At 39.3% G+C, this 22960-nt stretch overlaps 1 protein-coding gene across 1 annotated transcript; it reads right to left on the reverse strand.

Moving 5' to 3' along the window:
* Positions 1–238: 238 nt before the first annotated feature.
* On the reverse strand, positions 239–21409 carry Olfm4 (olfactomedin 4). The gene is made up of 5 exons (XM_042685586.1): positions 21188–21409; positions 15021–15173; positions 8841–9053; positions 7707–7866; positions 239–1638 (listed from the first exon to the last, which is right to left on the reverse strand). Exons 1-5 carry the CDS (start codon positions 21383–21385, stop codon positions 827–829), a joined length of 1536 nt encoding a protein of 511 aa, XP_042541520.1. The 5' UTR covers positions 21386–21409; the 3' UTR covers positions 239–826.
* Between the last annotated feature and the right edge of the window lie 1551 nt (positions 21410–22960).

Consider the following 22960-nt stretch of genomic DNA (forward strand, 5'->3'; position numbering starts at 1 on the left):
TAAGGATTACAGGCATGAGCCACCAGCGCTCAGTAAAATTTAATTTTTTGACTTGTGATTTTCCCTTAGAAAATGAGTTAATTTCTTTTTCATAAAAAGCACACAATAGAGAAAGGGAATTAGTTGGAAAGTTTGGTTCTCATCTCCTGGCCTATCTTTGGAATTAAATTACAAGGTAGAAGATTATACTGACTTTTACCATGGGTGGACAGTAAGAGAAGAAAAAAAGTTCATCATCCAAAGAGCCTTCAAGGATTTTATTGCAGTGTACAGTTTAATGCATAAAAAGCCCTTTCTCTAGAAAATACAAAACACTTTACAGATATAATATCACATGAAAATTTTATTTTTCTGGTATGCACAAAGCATCATTCCAGGAGCTAGTGAAGAGAACAAAGTGAGAGATTTCGTCCCTAAGGCAACTTCAAATTGAAATGTGCCGAGTGAAACCCCAGATTCCTTCTAGGCATTTAAGAATTAGTGGGGTTAAGGATCGGTCATTGAGAAAATCTATATAAAGAATCCCAGAAGCCATACTTAGGGTCCTCTTTAAGTCCCTTAATTTCTAGGTTCTACCACACTGTATGCATCATTAAACTCATAATGCTCCTAGATATCTGACAATCCCACCCTGGAAGGTAGAAAATACATCACTAGAGGCAATGGTTTCCAAGAGAACTTAACAAATCAAGGCAAATATTCTCACTCTCTAGTTAGGTGCAACTATCCATACTGAATACCACTAAAGAAACACTCTTCTTGATTCTCCAGCAGATATCTAAATAAATGGAGAAGAGCATTTCAACAACCACTGTATTTTTAACACCTAGACGTTTTCCTGAGATTCCTGTAGGAAGACCAGATTATACTCCAGTAGGTAGCCATCATTATAAACATAAAGTTTTTGATCAAAAGGGTTATAGTTAATGCTCTGTATTATTTCCTGCATCTTTGGCATTACAATGGCTAGATTTCCTTGCCTGCCTGTGTTTGTGTCATAGTAGTAAAAAATCTCTTCTGTTCTGGTGTTCAAAGTACGAGTAGCATAGAGCACCCCACATACCATAAAGGCATTAGAAACAGATGATTTGTATTGCTTGGTAACCCAAGTGTTTAGCACCTCAAGTGAGGTGTCATTGAGTTTGCTAATCACTATATTACCAGTGCTGGCTTCAGTTGCATAAATGACCCAAAGTCCTTGTTCATCCACAGCAAAGTCAATATCTTGCCAAGCCACATTAGCATATGAAAAACGGTTATTATAGGCAGCACCACGGAGATTTCGAGTCACAGCAACAGTGTTGTCGGTCAGGTTAACTTTAGCAATGTTCCCAGTATTGTACCAGTTGACATACATGTTCCCTTTGTAAACTGCAATACCACCACCTTGGCCATAGACAATCCGATATTGTTTAGCATATGTGTACAATAGTAAATCATCCAGTGTGTTGTAGAGTCTGTAATATTCCAGTACTCTTGCATCTGTATTGAGAGGTGCCACCCAATACAGAGTTTTCTCAGGGTTCTCAGGAGAGTAATCCCGACCCCAGGCACCATACTTGTAGGAAAAGCCTTTATAGTTGAGCTGAACCACTGAGGGTTTGCTGATGTTCATCACACCACCGTGACTGCAGCTCCCTGTACAAAGAAGAAAAATGGTCAAGGGCATTCTTAGAGAAAATGAATGATCAACTGCTTAGCATCTTAAGAACCAAAAGCATCCCTTGATATTTTTCTTGCCAAAGTTTAATGAAAACAGCAGCTCTGCTGTCAAAAAGTCACAGCTTTTCATAGTACCTGTCTCTGGGCCACTCTACTGTTAGACCTACAAAGAACCACCACAGATGGACTTGTAGTCCATACACGGGGATAATGAAACTGCCCACATCCATATTTTAAAATTCAGAGGACCCAGAGAGAAAAGGAAAGACTTTATCATTTATTTTCATCTATCAGAAAGCATTTTGCACAATTCAGAAACCTATTCATTTTTCTCATGAAGAAATCAAAAAAGTAAGATCACTGCAGAATCTTCCCCTATTTCCATAAAGCCACAAGGTGCTATTAGTCAGAGGTCACTCCCAAGAGAGAACTGTGATGAAAGGAAAATCATCCTGGTTCAGTCTCCATGCCCTTCCCCACTGTGCTTTTCCTGAGACCCCCCAAATACATATTCACTAGATACCAGTCCTGCTCCAAGATAATCTCAGAAGAGCAATTTTAAAACCCAACATTTTATAGATCCAGAATGATGGTCCTATAACAGTGGGAATTCAGCCTTGAGAAGCCTTTAAAGGTATTTTAGGGCACTACTGCCTGCTCTGTGCCCAGTGCATAACCCATACCATAAATCACGTGGTGATCGTCTTGCTACAGAGTTACACAGTGAGTCCTGCTGTTCGTAACCCATATGCTACCATGCAATAGAGGATGACAGGCAACTATTTCATCCCTGCCATTCTGAAAGAGTCATTGTCACAGTGTGTACAACCAAGTGGGACCAGATGCGCTGGTCCATTGAATTGACATTCCCCGAAATACTTGGGTAAATGACTCAGGCTGGGCAACTGGCCCTTCTCATTTCACTCCCTCTGAAATGCCTGCCAACCCAAAACATTTATGAGCTATAAAACATGAAATAAAGTTCCCCTAGTATTTTTATAAGAACCATCCAAAGAGTTGAACATTTTTTCTGGGATCTTAACAAACTCTCTTTAAAAAAAAAAAAAAAAAAAGCTGGTAAGAAATTGGTGGTTTATTGGGTAACAAAGACAATCCAACTTCAAGTACATTTAAGGTCATTTTTGTTCATCTTTGCTGCTCAGAGCAGAACAGGTAAAGGAAAGAAAGAACAGAGCTTGAATCAGTGGACCTAGTTTTTATATGCCTGGGTGGGGGGGAATTGGGGAGATATGGAAACCATGTGAGTGACAGGAAGCAAAAGCAGCAATTTTAAGAGTCACCTGTGATTAGTACTGTGGAGATGGCAGGACAAAGTTTTTGTCTCAGCCCAAGAAGGAAAGAAGCATTCTTTTCCTTGCTGAATGCCTTCTCAGATTTCTCACACAAGTTCTGCTCAGAGGTAGAACTGTTCTTAGAAATCCTGTTTCTATTTTTCAATCTGCTGGGACTTTTTGATATGTGCTTCTTAAATACTCTCAGAATTCCACAGTTGGTAGGAAAGCCAGCCAACCATACAACAGGTAGAGAAATGAAACAACTCTGTACCCAGCCTCAAATAATTTTGCATCCCATTAAACAGAACACAGTCGCAGGTTTATTTTAATAATACATGCGCCATTTCATAAATAAAAAAGCACTGTGTGTTCAGCCAGGAGACTGCTTCCTACTAAAGAAATAATAAATAATATTATAAATTATTATTTCTTCTCCTAAAAATGATCTCTCAGATGAATGCTTGTTTGCTTTTGTTTATGAAACAATGCATGAATTATTAAAATAAAGTTAGTGGTGTGTTCAGTTTAATGATAACAAAAACTGTTCTAGTTCCCATATGCTACCAACTAGGTTTTCTACTTAAAATATCTTCCTGAGAACTTATTTATTCAACTACATTTCACTGTGAGGAAATGAGAGGAAGTTGTGTGTTTACTTTTAGGTTAGAAGGTTTCAGAGTTGTTTACTTCATTGAACTTTACCTTCCTGGAAAGAAAATGCCCCAAACTAACTATAATAAAATATTTCAGGAAAACTTACGATATATATGTCTTGTTCAAGCATTAAAGATAAAGCCCAGACTATCCTAGCTGCGTATGTAGAAACAGAATCTTTAGATATAAACAAACCTAAATAACTTTCTCAAAAAGTACCTATTCTCATTATTACTTTGATTACATTTCTATTTTTAGCATAATACTATTATTATTGGTGATCATCTTAGTATGGTTACTATTGATGATAATGATAATAGCTTATCATTTCATAAGTTGACCAGAAAATTGAAATTGTACCTAATGTAAGTATAAAATGGAATGTACCATTAATAGATTTTCCTTGCTTCCCATCCATTCCTAAATGCTCTCCTGTCCATGTTGTAATTCCTCCCTCTTTATCCCTTTATCCTTTTATTTGAGTATAGTTAAGGTCCTGGTTTGATTCTGATCCAAAAATTTTCACAAGCTTCACCAGCAGTGAAAGCACCACTTTGCATTTTCTGGTGCTAGAGTACACAGCACAGAACTATCAGGAATGGAAGTACCCTTTCAGCTTCTCCATAAGCAGGGAAGCAAAGCTAACAGATGTCAGTCGGGTAGGTGTATTGTTAGAACTATCCTATCACTCCAGAAATCACAGTGCACTCCTCCAGTAGAGCAGATATGCAAGGCAGCCTGGTACAGTGAAAATCCAATCAGACAGGTTCCAATTCAAATAGTGTCTTTCATACTAAGTAGTTACGTATCTCTGAACAAGTTGCTTCACCTTCCAACCCTCAATTTCCTTATGCTAAAAGAAAAATCATAACTACTCTGCAGAACAGTTGGAAAGAATAGAGAGAAGGCTTGTAAGTGCAACTCAAGATGATAAGTCCAATCATTACGATTGTATAAGGTTACAGGTGAAGTTTTACTTGACTGTCTCCTTTTCTGAGTAGTGGCTTCTAAAGGTTTCTTTCCCTATCCTGGTAATTCCAGTACCAGTACAGAGACACTGAATTACTTTTGCAGAATAAAGGAGCCAAAGATTAATCAAATCACCTAAACTCAATTTACTTGTTCACAAACACTAGCCTGGCTACACAATTAAGGTTTAAAAATGTCTTATTTACTCCACAGATCATAAAGAGAAGAAGCCTTTACACAAATCCAACTTTGGTTGACAAATCTCTTTATCATGAAATTCATGAGTTACTTCCTTGGTAGTCTGAAAATATCCAGGGAAGCCATAGACATGACATTTCAGAATGGGCTTTTTATTTTTTTACCATCACAGGGTTTTTAAATTTTTTTACCATCATGGTTAATAGTGTTTTCTTTTAAAAGCAAACATTACAACTGGAGGTATGGTTCAAGTGGTAGAGCAAACCAGTCTTGAACAGAGAAGTCAAGTGAGAGCACAAAGCCCTGAGTTCAAGCCCAGATACAAGCACAAAAAATGAAGTAATAAATAAAGAATAAAGCCAGATATTATAGACTTACAGAGGAAACTTAATTTTATTTCTGTCAGTTCTCTCACCTGGGCAACTGAACTTCATTTGAGTCAAGAGAAGACTATGATTAACTTGTAAGAATTAGGTAATTAAAATGATCATAATTATAAAAACAAACCTAAATTGACTGGATTATTTCATTAGACTCTGCTCAAAACTCTAAGTGTGAGGTTTTAATAAGTCATCCTGGATTGTCCATATCCCATGGAATCACTAACCACGTACTAAACACCTACCATGTACCAACAGGGACTACCATCCCCAAGCAAAATGATGACTGATAGCTAAACATACTCATCACATTTTGCAAATATGGAGTTCATTTAGATTTGGGGAGGGAAAGGCAGGGTGGAAAGCATGGAAAGTGAAATCAGTTGTTATAAGGAAAAAAGTTAATGAGCAGAGGCCAATTATTTTAAGTTAGAGAGTCCTATGAAATGAAGCAGAAAAGGATGCTATTGGCTACCAAAAAAAGGCATAACATGCATTTTATTGAACTCAAAACACATGTGCTGGTTCTAAGTTCAAGCTGACCACAGGGTTAGCAAACACAGTCATGAGGGAGGAGCAGGACCACTTTATAGCTGAGACTTGCATATAGTCTTTTTTTGTTCTGTGCAACTCTGCAGTGAAAAAAGCAGACAGGCCAGATTTTAAAGTCCCATAATAGTGAGTAACTTTAATTAAAGTCTCCACAGGCTCACAACTTTGTGGTGCCTGGGGATTTTCCAATTCTGCATTATCAACCAATCCAAACAGAAAGAGAGCAAGTGAAAGAAATTGATTTAAAAACACGACAAAAAGTCAGTTTAATACAAACATCATAAATATAATATGAACAAAGCTGGAGAAGGGCCAAGTGACTTGGCAGGGATCCAGGCACTGCCAAGGTTGTGGGAAAGTAAGTGGAAATCTGTGTTTAGTTTGCTTAAACAACACAGCTGCTGGGCTGAGATGGTTGACAGAAGTGTTAAGTATGACGGTCTAGGGGAAATTCTGAGGAAAAAAATAAATTTCTAACAAAAAAAATAATAATCCAACAGACTTAATTTACTTTCCTCTCTAGATACTAAACAGTGCATTTTCTCCCCCAACACTATCGTCGGATGGCTGATGATTGACACTCTGAGACGGCCCTGAATTTCAGCTCTGTTCCTAACTACTGAGAGCTTCAGAAAAAGTAGCATTTTTGCTACTCATGTCCTCTCCTCTAAGACAGTGAGGAGCTAAGTTAGGTGGCCCTGAATGTGTTTTCTTGATCAACAATGCTCCTTATTTTAAAGAATACACAGACATCTGTGCCAGAAAAGCCTGTCCCATTTGCTCAGGGAGAGGGATATCTGCTGCTTAGTTATTATCAGAAGTTGCAACATTACCTTGACTCCTGCTGCCATGAGCCCTGTGGAACTACAGCACCAACTTTCATTTCCATTATACATTTTATACCACTGGTCTCAGACTACATTCAGCCTAAGTTTGTTTGTGGGCTTTGCCCTAAACATCCTCTGTGTGTCTGAAGATCTTCAAACATAGAAAGAGGAAAGTGTACCCTGAAAAGACCAACAGGCCTACAACTATGCCCATATCTAAGCCTTAAAGAAAACAGCTATATTGACAAGGATCCAGAAACTCACAGACGAGAATTAGTTTTTTTTAAGCTGCACAATTTGATGAAAAGAGACCATCTGCATTCAGGCAGAGATGCTCACGACCTAAAGGACAAGTCTGAATGTTATGACTGGGAGACTAGAGGAATGAACTTTGCTGCATAAAGATCTATCCCTGCCTCTGTCCACAGCAAGGTTTGCATGTCAAATAATATCATTGCTAGTATTATGAGCACGGATTACACTGCCCTGAGCTTCCCAGGCATTGTCCCATTAATCTCCATAGCAACCCTACAAGGTAGCTACTGCTATTCTCCCATTTTACCAATGAAGGATTTTCTCCCCATGCAGCCACAGAGATGGGAAGCTCAGAGCTTTAGGACTCCAAAGACATGCCCTTGAGCCTTCACTCCACTGACTCTATTCATAGATGTATTTAACAAAGCACCTCCTCTGTGTTATATTTTAATCATTGGAGAGTGAGGTGGCATCCTTTCCTCCAAGAAAGGATCTATCTCTTTTATCCTCATTGACACAGAACCTAGAATCAAGAACACAGAATCAAGACCCTATACCCAGCTTGTCAGGGAAATCAGCAAGTCCAGCCTGTCTGGGAAAACAGAAGCCACACACATAGATTCCAGAGGCTTTACCTTACACAGCTCCCCTGCCACCATAGAGATCATTTTCCTCTTGGTAAATATAAAGAGAATATATGCAACTTGTGGGTTTTGCTTCAAATCAGCTCTTTGTTTGTGCCTTTCCTCTGTGAGCCACAAAGCATGACAGCAGAATTACTTGAGGTAGGAGGATTTAGGACATGGAGGAGTAAACTTAGAACTTCAACCACTGCAGTCCTGAATCCCTTCCCTACCCCACTGCACAGCTCATTCCAAGGCCTGACTCAAGTGATAGACATATGGCATGCTTACCAGGAGCAGGGGGAGGCAAAGGAACAGCATTCAGTTCACTTTTAGACTTTTCACATTCTTTCAGCTTGTTTTTCAGAGCCCAGATTTCTTTGCGAATGTGAAGGACATTGTTTTTGTCTAGCGTCTCCAGCTTCTCTACCAAGAGAGTCATATTCCTTATCTAAGGAAATAAAAATTCAGAGTGACTTTATATTATTGTGCAATTTCTTTCATAAACATTCCGGGGCTGAATTTGTCATTTAGTGAAACATTGCTGCAGAATACGCCAGAGATTCTTCTGAATGGTTTCATTTGGAAGAATACATTTTATGGTTTAGCGTGAATGCCTGTCACATCTCAGGCAGATGTGTGTGACAAGAAGAAAATGGCAAAGATTTTAACAGCTTTAATAATAGAGTTGAGGCTCATTCTAGGCATCTACAAATGTCCATTAAAGTTCATTTCTAATAACCTTCCTCTATAAACTCGTGTTTACTCATGTTGTATTATAATTAAGTTTCTAATGAATGGTGAGGGCCAGAGAAATCTTAAATTCTAAAATATATATAACTAGAATTCTCAATTGTAGGCCATGTTATCACTATGCTAATAAATTTTCGTTGATATAAATTAACCAGCCATAACATACATGTAATGGGCTTTACCCATAGATCTAAAGCATATAAGAAATTTCTTAAAGGAGGTTGCCAGTAGGTATAAAGAATTCCAAGAGGGATCAAGGATGAGGTGGTCATTTAAGAGGGGAAACAGACTTAATGTGTTCACAATTAGGTAACTTGTAGATTTCTAGATCCACAAGGATAAATTCAGATCAGAGAAGATCTAGCATGGTCATGGACAATTATCCAGACTTAGGTCATCTCCTTTGTAAGAAATGAAAGGCCATCTGGTTCTGGGCAGGACTGTGACCATTAAACTACCCTTGGCTCCTCAGTCAATGAGATTCCAATATGTTTAACTTATACAATAACAATCATGTTTCTATCGAGAACAGAATGTTAGGTGTGCCATGTTGTCAGGAGAAACAGAATTAGAACTGAGGGGATTGAAGTTCATGTCCAAGTACTAGCATTTTTTCATGGTCACTGAAGAGAACATATTGCAGACTTTCTGAGAAGTTCATTTATTCCTTACCTCCACTTCCAACTGGTCAATAATAACTGAGCTTCCAGCAAAGTTGTCCTTCAGTGTTATGATCAGTTTTTGTATCTCCTTCATTTCTATCTTGATCAGCTCAAAGTCCAATTCTGTGAAAGAAATGCTATCCTTTTCCATGACCTCTACTCGGACAGTGAGGTTTACGAGTTTCTTTTCATATATGCTGATTAATTGGACATATTCCTTCACCTGAAGTGGAAGCAAAAAGTTTAAGTCAGTCCCCAGGGTAATATATTTTTAAAAAAAGGTTCCTCCACTGTCTGTCTGTCCAATCCTTGAAAATGATTTGACTTTTGTCAAGCACTGGTTTTTATAAAGAATTTGATCAAAAATTATATTCAACTACATTTTTGGCCTATCTAAATGTAAGCTAAAAGGAACATGTTACTATAGCTAGGGAAAGATTTTGCACTTACCTACACTAAGAACAATTTGTCCCAGAATCATCATTCGTGTTTTAATATCCACTTTGATGTTGGAAGACATTACCTCCCCAGACTAAACTGGTTTGAATCCGTCTCCTGCCATCTCTGCTTTCTGTGCATTTGCAATGTATTTGGATTTCTCCACAATAGTGCTACTAATAATTTAGTTAGATTTCTTTCTTATGGGATGCTGTGTCATGTGTTGTAAGATAGGCAGCTGTTCATATTCCAGTACCACCCTCCCACCTGCTTATGATAACCAAAAATGTCTTCAAGCATTACTAAATGTTCCCTGAGAACTAAGTCATCATTACCACTGCTTTCCCTTTGTTTAGAACCATTGTTCTAAATCTAAGAATTTCCTAGAAAAAGGGAAAAGGCACCCAGTAGTTCTTCTTTGCTGATCATATTCAATGACTTTTAAGACCCCCTGCCTTCTACAAAGTGGCATTAATACCCAATTTAGTATACAATATGTGCGTGTATGTGCAATTATAAAGTGCACACGGCATTGAGCTCACATTTATTCTAAGAACTGATTATTGCAATCAGACCTTTAAATTACACATTTGTTGCATATATTTGAATGTCTGATCATTAAGTTAAAATACTTCCAAAAAAGCCTTTAATGGTTTGATATATAATTGGAATCTCCAAATGGATATTTCAATAAACGGTGGTACGTTCTATATCTGATCTCTCCAAAAGAAATGCCATGGCTTTTTCAAGTCTTGCTCATTAAAAGTTGCTGGTCTAACTTGGTTTTTAAATTTTTTGAATATATGTGCTCCAAACTGCATGAATGTCGAGTAGCTGATCCAAAATACCTGAATGAATTCAAAGCCAGATGTTGACCCCTAATCCTTCTAATACCAAAGGCAGCCTGAGCTTCTGTCATTTTAGCCTATCCACTTAACCCCACTGTCCAAATTAGAATAGACTCATAGGCCAAAGACCTAAAGGCCCAGGGCTTCAGGCAAAGAGTATTTTAATGAAAGTTGAAAATGCAGCCCTTGGCACTGCTAGTATCTCCTCAGGCAACCGATGCTCGCTGCCATCAAATGTGCCATCACTCCAAGGCTGATAGAGCTCGTGACATTTTGGCGAAAAGAGAGGTTAAATATACATCTATATGAGTGTATAGGAGGAAGGTAAAACCCAAACAAGTTCCCCTCCAAAGATGCACACAGATACATGGTAGCCACATTTCAATTTCTACATAAATTGGGCATAAAAGCCTGCCTGTTGTAAAATAATAATAACAAAGTACCAATCCATTGGAAGTTTGAGAAATGAATTTGCTTGTTGGCATTTGGCCTTGCCAGCTCTTGGAATAAATAAAACACTCTCAGCTTTCCTGGAACATTCTAGGGCACGTCACAGCTGCTATGCTGCAAAAATGAGTGATTCAACAGTCATCTCTGGTAAGTAAAATGTGTCTCTCTGCAGTTCTCACGGAGAACTAAGATATGACCTGGAGCCTGTGACCTCTGACAATGTTCACTGCACCTGGCTGAATTCAGCGACAGAAGGAAGAGCCTCACAAAATCTGTCCCAAGGAAGAAAATAGGGCCAGAATTCTTTCATCTTGCAGTCAGAGGAAAGCTCAGTAGTGTTTAAGACTTATACAGAGAGACTTGCCAGGCCTTGTCCAGGCAAGCAGACCTTGAAAAATGGACCAGAAAGACTTTACAGTGTGAACTCTGCTAATTTAAGCAGATTATTCATATCAACCTTCCACCTGAATGTGCCCAACAGCATGAACAATTCTGAGAACAGGCCAGCTCTTCTTTTCTGGGAGTTTCAGATCCATCTAGGCAGGCTACCCTACCTAGTCATGAGTCTAGCCCTATATTCTAGGCATTTGATACACTTTGCACATTTGTCACTTTTCTAGAAAATCTCTAGAATTACACCAGTGGAATTCAGCAATATCTGACCACATCCTTAGTTGTCACAGTTGGGGGAGGCAATGGGTAGGTGGTATTGGTATCTACAGGATGGGGATGCCATAGAACATTCTAGTAAGAATATGGGTCTAGCTATGAATAGCTATCAATATCTTTACCTAAAATTTCAGCATTGCTACAGGTCTGAGTGTTAAAAAACCTCATATACTTGTCTTCAAACCACCAATCTAACATTCAGAAGTAGCATTTCATTTTGTTTGTTGTACACTTATGTCATAATAAATTGCCATTATTTCTTACCTTATAATAAATAAGGATGTTATATTAGTAAGCTAAAGAATTATTCCAATTCATATTTCAGCCAATTCCTCAAAACCTATGATCATAATTATGACCAGATTGCCTGACATAACTAAATACAGTCTACAACATACTGTTATTTTTAACATATCCTTAAAAAGAAAATACAATTAAGTTAATGGAGCTTGATATGACAATGAAGACAAGCACCCGGATGCTAGAACTACCTGACCTCAAATCTGACCTCAGTATGTAGTGAGCATATACCTAATTTCCCTAAGCTTCTTGCAGCTCACAAGATTATTGTAAAGACTAAAGATAATGTCCATAGAGTGTCTAGCTAATGAATGTGTTATCAATTGTATAAATTAACCAAGAAACTGTGACTTCAGTGTTTTCCAAACTGACCTTTTAATTTATTTCATTTCATTGCACAAAACATTGTTTAATCAATGTTGTTTGTTTAGGAGTTGTCTAAATATCTCCCAGACCACTTCAATCTTCTCATGCGTGAGGATCTATTTGCAAATGTGTCGTTTTTAATAACTTGCCCCAAAGACCATAAGCCTTCAGAGGAAGAAAAACTCCTTTTCTGTCACCCCCTCCCTAAGTGAAGTCACAAAAGGCCAGGCCATGTTATAAACAACATAAAAGTAGAAAATGTTTTCAGCATCGTATGCAGAGGCAGCTCTCTGTCTTCTCTGTGTACAGACAGATAATGAATCAATGTAAGGCAGTCAAAAACCCTTTTGACTGGTCTGCCCAAAACAGTCATTCCCCCAAGTCCCTTGACAAATGGTGATTTCCAAGGCAACCTAGGGACAGCTACAATAATTCACCTGGAAATTCAACAGCCCTGAGCTAAAGAGCTAACTTTGGATTTGAAAGTATTACTGTCTTACTGCATCTCTTCTTGGCTCTGCACAAGAGGCTGTTAACAGCCTGGCCATGAGGAAAAGAAGCTGGTATGATTGCAAAGACTCAAATTCCTGATCTAGTTTAACCAGCCAAGAGAAGAACAATGAGGAGAGATGATGCTAAGTGAAATGAACCCCAAGATATGGACACAAGAGGCCTTTCCTTGTTGTTGTTGTTGTTTTAAATGTACTATGTGATTTTGTTTTGTTTCCTTTGTATGTTCTTCATTTGTTGTCACTGTACTTGATTTTGGTACCATGCATCTTGTATATACATTTGTCTAATTTGGGGAGGGGAAAGGTAATAACAAAATGCTGAAACAAGCCCCACTGCAACAATGATACCCACAAGACAGTATATTGGAAATGAACTTTACAACTTTGGGTTGGGGGGGAGGAGTGAAAGAGGGAAGGGAGGGAAGGGATAGTGGGAGAACAACAAAGGAGGGGGTAGCAATGCTCGACAAGAAATGTACTCATTGCCTTACTCATGTAACTGTAACCCCTCTGTATGGCATCTTTACAATGAATAAAATTTTTTAAAAAGAATTCTTAGGAAAAAAAGTTTCTTCACCTTTATGAACTTCAGTTTTTCTATCCCTAAAATGGAAGAGCAGTTACCTGACCTTGTTCTGTTAAAAGCTTATTTGAAAAGAAAATAGAACTAGAAATGATTGGGGAAAAAACACAAATAAAAGCCACTACTGTTATCATTGTTATTATCACCTTTCCTATCAAACTGATTATGCAAATTCCAACTGGCAGGGAAACTCCTTTATTGGCTTCAATCACAATTTGGGGGAGGGGAGCACTGGCCATTGCCACTTTCAGAACTAAAAGTTGTCTACCTACTCAGCACTTTTTTCCTTTCCAACTATTAACAAAGCATATGTCATACCCCAACTCACCCCGCACACACACACACACACACACACACACACACACACACACTACAGACTACAGCACTGGAATTAAAATTTTGGCAAGCCATTTATTCCCCTGGAGCAACATGAGATTTCAAACTGCCCTTCACACGCCTGGCAGCAAAAATGACATGCAAATCATTGTTTTCTACTATTTCAAAGCAAGTGACTCCAACTAAAAAGATCTTTACCTAGGATTTTCCCCTACTTGTTATGTTTTTATGCATAACTTCTTATCTGTTCTTGATTATGCTGGAATAAGGCTATGAATATTAATGGATGGAATTTATAATTTAGTGCTGTGCCTTTTCTGCTGATTAATTCAAGGACATTTTATTTCTTAAGAAGCTAGGTTGCTGGAGTCGTCAAACACATTTTCCTGGACACTCATTTAAACTTAGAATATTTATCTACCAATTCGAGTTGAAAGTAGGGTCTCAGCCTCACCATAATTTTTGCCTTAAAGGATAATGATGTTGGATGTTGAAGTGCCTAAGCTTAAATTGCTCTGGAAAACTTATTTTGAATCTTGCGGTAAAGCCAGATCTCCTTGCAAATTAATGGGGTTATATTAAATAATGCATAATGTGATTATACCTTAGCTTGGACTTCACCTGTATATAAAATAGGAGTCTTTCTAATTGATTTGTAACTTGGCTAAAAAGCAGGAAGGGGTCAAAATGGGGTTACGGAATCACATTGCTGCAGCCAGTTCAGAGAAAGGTAAACATTTTAAAATAATTTCCTATGGCTGGAAAGAAGTAGTAAGTAGCAGGTTGTATTTAAGGTTTTCCCAAGGCTGAGAGAGCTATTAGTCTTGATTTAAATTCCCAAGAAAGCCTTTAATTTTAGTCTAATGTTAGACACAACTAATAAAATCTTCTTCCTGTGAAAATAGAAATCAACTATCAAGAAAAATAAGAAAGAAAGAAAGAAAACAAATTATACAGATAGGTAGGTAGACAGATGCTAAACAGATAGATAGATAGATAGATAGATAGATAGATAGATAGATAGATAGATAGATAGATAGATAGATAGCTAGATAGATAGATAGATAGATAGATAGCAAAAGGAGAAAGGAAAAAGGAAGCAGTATGGCCAAAAGGAAGAAGAGGGAAGACAAAAAAAGGGATGGCATACAAGAAAGAAAGACCAAAAAGAATACAAAATAACAAATAAATAAAAGATTAAAGAAGAAAAGGGAAAGAAATTTTAAAAGGTATGGACAAGACTGAGGCAAGTAGAGGAAGAAACAAAAGCAATCAATAGAAGGAAAAATACAAGAGAAGTAAGAGAGCAGAACTATGGATTGTGGGGGAAAGGAAAGAAAAGAAAGCAAAACCAGATCTAGAAGAAAACCATAGAGAAGCAATAAAACAAAATAAAAATTATAGTATTAGGGCCTACAGGGGAATTCAGGACCTCTTTCCAACCGTGCAGGCCCACAGCCTTGATGTGGGCTTTGCCCTGGCATAGATACCCTCCATTCTCATTCCTTGCTGTGCTCTCATTTGCCCCGCTATTAGGAATCCTATAAAATAATGCTACAACTCCTAGACATCTTAGACAAGGGAAGAGTCACGACTCATAATGTCCCTGAATTTTCCTTACAGTGCTTTTTTTTGCTGATTTATTTGTCCTCATCAAGATATCACCTGAAAAGTAAATGCTTACTTACTTTAGAAAATTCTGCCTCAAACCTCTGAGACAGGTTGTACGCTGTGTACTCCAAGCGCTCCACTCTGTCCGCAGGAAAGGTGGTGTCTGGCAGGGAGATGGCACACTGGCAGATTCCACGGTCATTCACAGAGCCGGTAAAATTGGAAAAGGGCTGAAAATAACAATTCAGTGAACATTAGTAATAAGTGGGAAGATGAGAATTCTTTCTTCTTTTCTTTTCTTTTTTGGGGGGAGGAGGGGAGGATAACAGGAATTGCAGGGATTGGCTTGTCCAAAGAGCACTGGGAGGCAAGCAAGTGAAGTCCAATACACAAAGGAACAGGATCACAGGAACAAGCGGAACTGCATTTCCACCTGTTCCATGAAGCCATTGAGTCAAAAGCCTTTAGGAAAGGGAAGGCTCTCCATTCTTAGACATCTAGAAAGACATCATTACTGTTTCTATGCAAAGAATAGGAAATAAAGATTTAACAAGAGCCCTATGTTTGACTGTCAATTCTACCACTCTGTGGGACTCTCACTCAAATTTATTCCTCCTCAATGAAATTGAGGTAACCTAGTTGTAGGGTCTGTCTTTAGGAAGCCATGTTTGTCCTCACTAAGTTAGGTGAGCCAAGCCACCAACACATGGCAGGTGATCAACTACTGTTACTTCTTCCTTCCTTGTATTACTTGATCTTCTTTTGTTCATCTTTACCCAAGCCCAATCCAATTCCACCCTACTGGAATGAAGAAAGGATCAAAGATGATGTGGGCTATGGTGAAAATATACAGTACAAATTCATATCTTCTCTTCAGCCTGGAAATTATATAAATAATATTTTTTCAAATGAGGACAAACCAGCTATTTGTTAAAAATTGAGTGGTATAAACCACGCACAGTGGCTCTCGTTTGTAATATTATTACTCGGAAAGCTGAGATCAAGAGGATCATGGTTCCAGACTAGGCCACGAAAACAGTTCTCAAGACCCTAGCCTGTCTCAACCATTAAAAAACTGGGTGTAGAGGCAAACGGGTAGTGTAAATAGGAGGATTGAAATTCAAGCCAAATAATCAAAGTGAAAAGGACTGAGAATGTTGCTCAAGTGGTAGAAGACCTACCTAGCAAGCTCAAGGCACTAAGTTTTGGCCAGTGCCACCAAACCAAAAAAAAAAAGATAATAAAAAAGAAAAAGTATCTAAGCAGTGTATGAACCAGGAGTTTTGTGCAAATTACTTAAATAAAGTTACTCTAGCATACCATTTGCAGAAAAGTCATTTTAAAATATTTGATGTTTCTTTAAGATATTCAGGCTCACACTTCGGTGCCACTGCATATTTTAAAATGACAGGTTTGAAAGATCCTGTTTTTCTTTTGTCCCCTTTGAACTACCTCAAGGGGATCCTGGCACAATTAACATTTTTTTATTGCTACTTTTGCCTTACAGAGTCACTCTTGGCAGCCAAACCAGCTGTGCCTTTTAATGATCTCATCTGAAGATCAGCCCAAAGCTCACCTGTGGAGCATCAGCCTGAAGGGGCTCTTTATGAATCTCTGAAGAAAAGAGAAGTGTTTTTCAGAGTCTGAAGAAACTCAGGCCAGGTCTCTCTAAGTTCAAAACAACCGGCTGAAGTTGTATGCTCTACGCATTTAATGTCTACTGATCTCCAAGACTCCTTAAGAGCTAGGAAGGTAGCTCATTGTTAGAGTGCTTGCCTTGGATGCATAAGGCCCTGGGTTCGATTCCTCAGCACCACATAAGCAGAAAAGGATGGAAGTGGTGCTGTGGCTCAAGTGGTAGAGCTGAAGAGCTGAGGGGCAGTGCCCAAGCCCAGAGTTCTGGCTCCACAACCAACAAAACAAAAAAGAAAGAAAGAAAAGAAAAGAAATGTGGCCTAGATGCTTCTAGAAACAAGATCTAGCCCATCAATGATCTCTGGAAGACTAAGCTTCTTCCAGTTAATTTGTTTTTGTTCTATATTTGGATTATGTTTCTTTAAAAGTGTGTGTGTGTGTGTGTGTGTGTGTGTGTGTGTGTATACAAAAAATTCTCCATGACTTTCTTGACATTGGCCTCTATTTCCTTTTCCAATTACACCCCATGCCTATAGGAATAGGGAGTAAGCAGGAAGGACAAGCAGTTTTATGTTGCACATAGGGTAAGGAGTAGAGAAGGTAGGGGAAGGGGGTTTTGCCAGGGATGAATAAGGACAAGACAGCATGCACCAGGAGCCTGTCAAAGGTGACTCTTCTTCAATTCTATCTAAAGATAGAAAGGTTCTGGCTTAAGCATGTCAAGTCTCTTACAAGAAGAACCCATGTACCATGAACTTTTTGAAGAACTAGCTTATAATAACTGTCTAGTAAAGAAGAAAAAAGAGGAGGAAGAATATCTTGCAGTACAATTGACAAGGGGATGTTAATTAGCTGCTCAAGACAGAGCTGGACCATTCCTAGTGTTTTCTGAAAAGCTCTGTCAACTTAAGAAACAGTGGATCTCATCAAAAAGTCTCTAGACAGTCAACTAGGAGCCACGAGCTAACAACTTTTAGCCTTGAAGTTCACCTGAAAGACAGGCAAATAATTATGAGCCTGCTGACAGCCGTTCCCCTGGCTTCTATTGAACATCTCTGTCCCTACGCTGTGGACTCCTAGCTTCCATCCTGCTTATCATCAGCCCAGCATGCTCAGCTGACATCAAAATGGTCCATAAGTTTGATCAGTGTCTCCCATTAGAGATATTTCTGCTTCTTGAATTCAAAGACAATGAAGCTAATGGTGATGAGTCTCTCTCTGTGGTGAATGCTTAAACTCTACGTGAGCCTAATGTGGAGAATGGGAGACAAAGGCAAGTGTTTGTCCCCTCGGCCCATGGAAGGATCTGTGACTTCCTTCTCTTCTTTGTGGAGGGCAAATAGGATCCTGCATGCCTCACCAAACAGATGATAGTTCTGGGCTCCCACTCAGCATGTCCTCAACATGTACTATGGTCTACAACATGACAAACTCTGGTGCTAAAAGATGAGTAAGACTGTTTCCCACCCAGAAATCATGTCCATGGTTGTTTAAAAGCCATACTGTTTTTGTTTGTTTCTTTTTCCAACCAGCCCCAAAGCCATATGACAAAAGTGCAGGAATCATCCTGGGCCCCACTGTGTCAGTTACTGTGTGGAGCAGATCCCTGGGCCTTTCCCTCCTCTGTGAGAGGAGAGCTGATACAGCTCTTTCTGGGGGGCCCACGAAGATCTAGTGCCTCAACTTCACCCCAAAGGTGTGACTCACATTTGTGACTTAAGGTTGCAATTGGCTCTAATTAACAGGCAGGTCTAAGTGCCCACAAAGACTCAAGGCATAAAATAATGGTACTCAACATGTTCAAAGTACAGAAAATGATACATTTGGAACTTGCAAAATGACAGTTATAAAAAGGGTTTTCCACCACTTTGCTAAGAGCTCATCAAACTGACATCCAGCCCCAGAAAATTAGATTTATAGTAGGATTGACACCTAGTCCACCATAAAAGGAGGCTGGCGTCGTGATACTGACTCACCACAGGGAGATAAGTAAACTAGGAAGGAAATTAAAACCTCTAAGTGCAATTTAACTACCATTTCTTATCTACTTTTAAATATTTGTCTTCTTACTAGACAACATACATTTTGAATACCTCTTTTCCTTGGCCCAAATTTTATTCTATTATTGATGATGCGCTTTTTTTTTTTACTGGTGATAAAAGTTTATAATAAGTTGTTATTATTGTTTGGGAAGGTAGGTAAGGTAAGAATGGCACCCAGGAATGGAGGAAGGCATGGTAAGCAAATGTAGTCATTATACACAATGGGCACTATGTAAAAAATGAGCTACATAACTTGGGGGTTGGGATAAGAGGAGAAAAATGGGGGAGAACAAAGAAAGGGGTGACTGGCCAAGAAGCACTGTACTCATATCTGACTTATGGAATTGTAACCTACATACAACTAAACAACAACAATATAAAAAAGATGAAATACACTTAAAAAAAATTTTAAAGTTATTGTTAACCTCAAAAAGAAGAAGAGGAGAAGGAGATAGCCAGTTCCAATTGTTCCCAGAAATTATTTCGTGTCATAGGACAGAATTATGTTTCTGATTTCTGACAATACAGAGTCCTTGTGCCTATTTATGGTTCTCAAATCTTTCTCTTCTCAAGACTTGAAAAAAATCATACTAGGTGAAGTAAACTAGACCCAAAGAAACGTAGGCTCCATGATTTCCCTCATTTGTAATCATTAGTAGGATAGTCTAGGATAATCGTAGCAGAGGTTCACTATAGCTCAATAGCTATGTACCATATAAAATGATGCTAATCAAAATGAACTCCATGATGTGGAAACAAGAGGGGTCTGTGGTTGTTTTGTTTTTCTTTCTTTTTTTTTCAGTGTACTGTTTGCAGTTATTTCTTTTGTCTTTCTTTTTTTCTCCTCTGGCTTATTCCCCATGGTTACCATTTCCTGATTTCGGTGCTCTTTGTCTTCTATCTAAGTTTCTGATTGGAGGAAGGGAAAGAGAATCACAGAAATGGTGGGACAGAGGGCAAACCAATGCAACAGCCATACTCACTAGACACTATGTTGGAAATGAACTTTACAACTTGGGGAGAAAGGAAGTCAGGGGAGAGAGAAAACAGGAGAAAAATGAGAGAGAGATAACACTACTCCAAAAGAAATGTACTCATCAACTTACTTATGTACCTGTAACCCATCTGTACATTACTTCTACAATAAAATAAAAACAATTTTCTTCTTTAAAATAAGTAATTTTTATCTGTACTCCCTGGAAGTTTAGAAATGGTATATTGGAAACAAACTTTACAACTTTGGGGCTGGGGGAGGAGTCTGGGAGGTGGGGGAGGAAAGGGAAATTGGCACAACAATAAGGAAAGAGGTAACAATGATCGACAACGTACTCATTGCCTTACTCATGTAACTGTAGCTCCTCTGTACAGCATCTTTACAATAAAATGAAATTAAAACTAAAACATAAAAAAGAAATGGTAGTCACTATAGGTACCCTGGAAATAAGTTGAAACCCCCATGAAATAACTAAATTAGCATGAGTAGACTGATAGCCAAACTATGTAATTTGCATGCTTAGTAACTCGAAGCCAATGACTTCACCTTAACAAGCCTCAGTTTCGACAACTCTAAAATGGGACCGTTACTTTGACCTAACTCTCCCTGATATTCCCTCTAAACCCTGTTCAAAAACCATATGGTTATCACATTTGCATTGCCTGCATATTTCTGATGCTGCAATGAAAACCACCAATAAAAGTCTCTCCCTTTCCCTTTCCTATTCACCCTTCCTGTTCATGGAAGCAGCTAGCTGATCTGAGTCAAGATCCTCAAAATGCATGTCCATTTCTCTTCCTTTGAAGGAAATCCAAAGGGAATTCATCCCCCAAGGCCTTCTGCACAGGGAGCTGTGCCAGACCTATTTCTGAAGTGCACAGTGGCTTGGTTGGTTTCTTTTATAACTGCAGTCATTTGGTGTTCCAAATAGTCCTAGAAACTCCCTATAATGAAGACTGAGAAAAGTCAACATTCCTTTAGGAAATACCCATGCATAGTGGCACTTTCCTGAGCCAAATATCTCATCCCTTTACTTGCTATCTATCTATCTAGGTACAGAGAAATGGCCAGACCTCAGCAGGAGCCCATAAGTTCTCACTCGCTCACCGTCTCTTGTTCACCTTCCAGGGTCCCTTCTGTGCAGCAGCAAATTCACTGAACAAACTTTCCTGGAGATGCTGCTTACTGGGTCCATTTCCTAATAGTTCCTTTATGGAATGGGTATCAGTATCACCTGGGGAGAACTTCTTTTAAAATATCTGATTTGTAGTCATCTTTCCCAACCAGAACCCAGGTACCGGGATTTGCCATCTTCCCCCTACTAATGGTCTTAATATTAGCAATCTGATTTGAGAATCTCTTCAACGCATAGATTCTTTCCTCCCACATTCCCCAGCTAACAATTTAATTATTTGACTTAGATTTTTAATTCATTTCCAGGGCACCTAGAGTGAACAGAAAGAGTCATTAATCTTTTAGAGTGCCCACCTCTAGCCATCCATGAAATTGTATTCAGGTCCCCAAAACTGAGAGGAAGGGAAGCTAGCTCACTTAGGTTCTGCAGCCTCCTCACCTGGCTCACAGCACCATCTGCTGCCCATGAAGTGGCCATGGGTGCCACCCAAGACGTTCCAGCTGGCTCTGTAGGCTGAAGTTGAGCTGAAACTGTAATCGATGCATGGGAAGCATCCATGATCGGAGGTGTCACAGTTCCTGCAGCAGGGCTAAGGAGGCACAGAAGGGCAAGCAGGAAGGCAAGCCTCCACTCCATCTTGTCCTCTCTGCTGAGCTGCTGACTTCTGCCCTGAGCCCAAAGATTCTTATAGCATCTACCAGGGATTTCCCCATGGCCAATTTATGGAGAAAGAGGAAACAACCACGGGACACATGACCCACCCCAGAAGGGTCATGACACCAGAAACTTGAGTCATGTCCACACCTTGCCACTGAGCCCCACTCTGTGACCTGCCCTTAGATTAGATTAGTCCCTGCCAAATATTAACTTGAATGTGTCCATTCAAGGCCACAATCTGGTCTCCACCTCGGTACTTCCTTGAAAGAGATGGGATCAAAGAAGTCTTCTTTGTGGATGAGACTAGAGGTTTGGGAAAGAGAAGCAACCTGAAATCCTGGGGCTAGAAATCACTTCTAGGGGTGACCTCCCATTTTACTGAAGTCTGCTTTCCAGAGCAGGGAAACTACAAACCCCCCTATCCTCTAGAGTATCTGAGCTTCCTTTTTCAGAACCCACCATCCACGTTGTCTCTGACGGTCTCTTGCGATGCCTGATTCAGAACCAAGTTCTCTCTCAACAACGTCACTCTGAAGACAAGACCCACAGGGCTTTGTTCTCTGGTAATCCAGACAGAACTCTGCACTAGACAGCAAGTACCACTCCACAGTCTGATGAGAGGAGAGAAAGAAATCAAGTGAACAAGCAATCCCTAGAGGGCTGAGTGCCTACCTCCCCAAGACACCCAGTCAAAACTCCTCCCAAGTGAGAATCTTGCTCTGGTAGCAGTCTGTGTGACCTCCACTGCTCCCAGCTCTCTATGTGCTGGCCAGGCTTTGGAAATTCCAAGTTTACACTTCATCCTTATTCTCCCAGGCTCCACAAGCTCTCAGAATACATTGCTAATGGGAGAAATTCCTAAATGTTGAGTTCACTATTCAGAAGCTCAGGGGAGGGGACAAGGAGGAAAAACACAAGTGGATGGATAGAAAATGAAGGAGGAAAAAAAAAAGAGATGGAGGAAAAGGCAAGTCTGTATCTTTGGCCCAGCACTCCATACTGCCCTCTACTCTGAGGATTTGATGGACATCCCACAGAGACTAATCTTCCCAACTTTAGGGTCTACATTTCCCTGCTACTCAGAGTGGTGCTGCTGCCTCTATTCACTTTCCAGAGTGAAACACACACGTTGAGCCACCCAAGGCTATCTTCTCGCGCCAGTCTTTTCTCATTTCATGTCACTGTGGGTATCAGAGACAACTAGAGGAGACTAAGAAGGATATAGGAACATTTCCCCAGAAGCTTTCAACAAACAACAGGTCTACCCAGACCATCTTTGTGGTGAAGACAATGGTCAGCAGTAAGTAATGCATGGCTTATTGTTAGGGGTATCTGTAAGTTCCCGTCTCTCACTCAGATTCTTCCCTCCGTAGGAAAGCAACATTTAACAAATAAATATACAGACACCCAGTTTGAAAATATGTTTTCATTCTGCAGCAAAATGAGTCATGTTAACAAAATGCAAAGCTAAACTAATTTTAAAAGGGTGTGGGGGCAACTGAAGTTAACCAGTGCAAACTATGGTGTGAATGCAGAAATACAAAGAAGATAGCC

Source organism: Dipodomys spectabilis, unplaced genomic scaffold (assembly GCF_019054845.1).
Source record: "Dipodomys spectabilis isolate Male_0828 unplaced genomic scaffold, ASM1905484v1 ptg000095l, whole genome shotgun sequence".
In the NCBI taxonomy this organism is placed as follows: Eukaryota; Metazoa; Chordata; class Mammalia; order Rodentia; family Heteromyidae; genus Dipodomys; species Dipodomys spectabilis.

Bases quoted from the DNA above. Each gene is read 5' to 3' on its own strand.
- Olfm4 (XM_042685586.1), bottom strand. From the start codon at position 21,385: ATGGAGTGGAGGCTTGCCTTCCTGCTTGCCCTTCTGTGCCTCCTTAGC. The intron at 15,174-21,187 runs GTGAGGAGGCTG...TGTTATTTTCAG, and splicing joins CAGATGGTGCTGTGAGCCAG to CCCTTTTCCAATTTTACCGG. The intron at 7,867-8,840 runs GTAAGGAATAAA...TTATTTCCTTAG, and splicing joins TTGACCAGTTGGAAGTGGAG to ATAAGGAATATGACTCTCTT.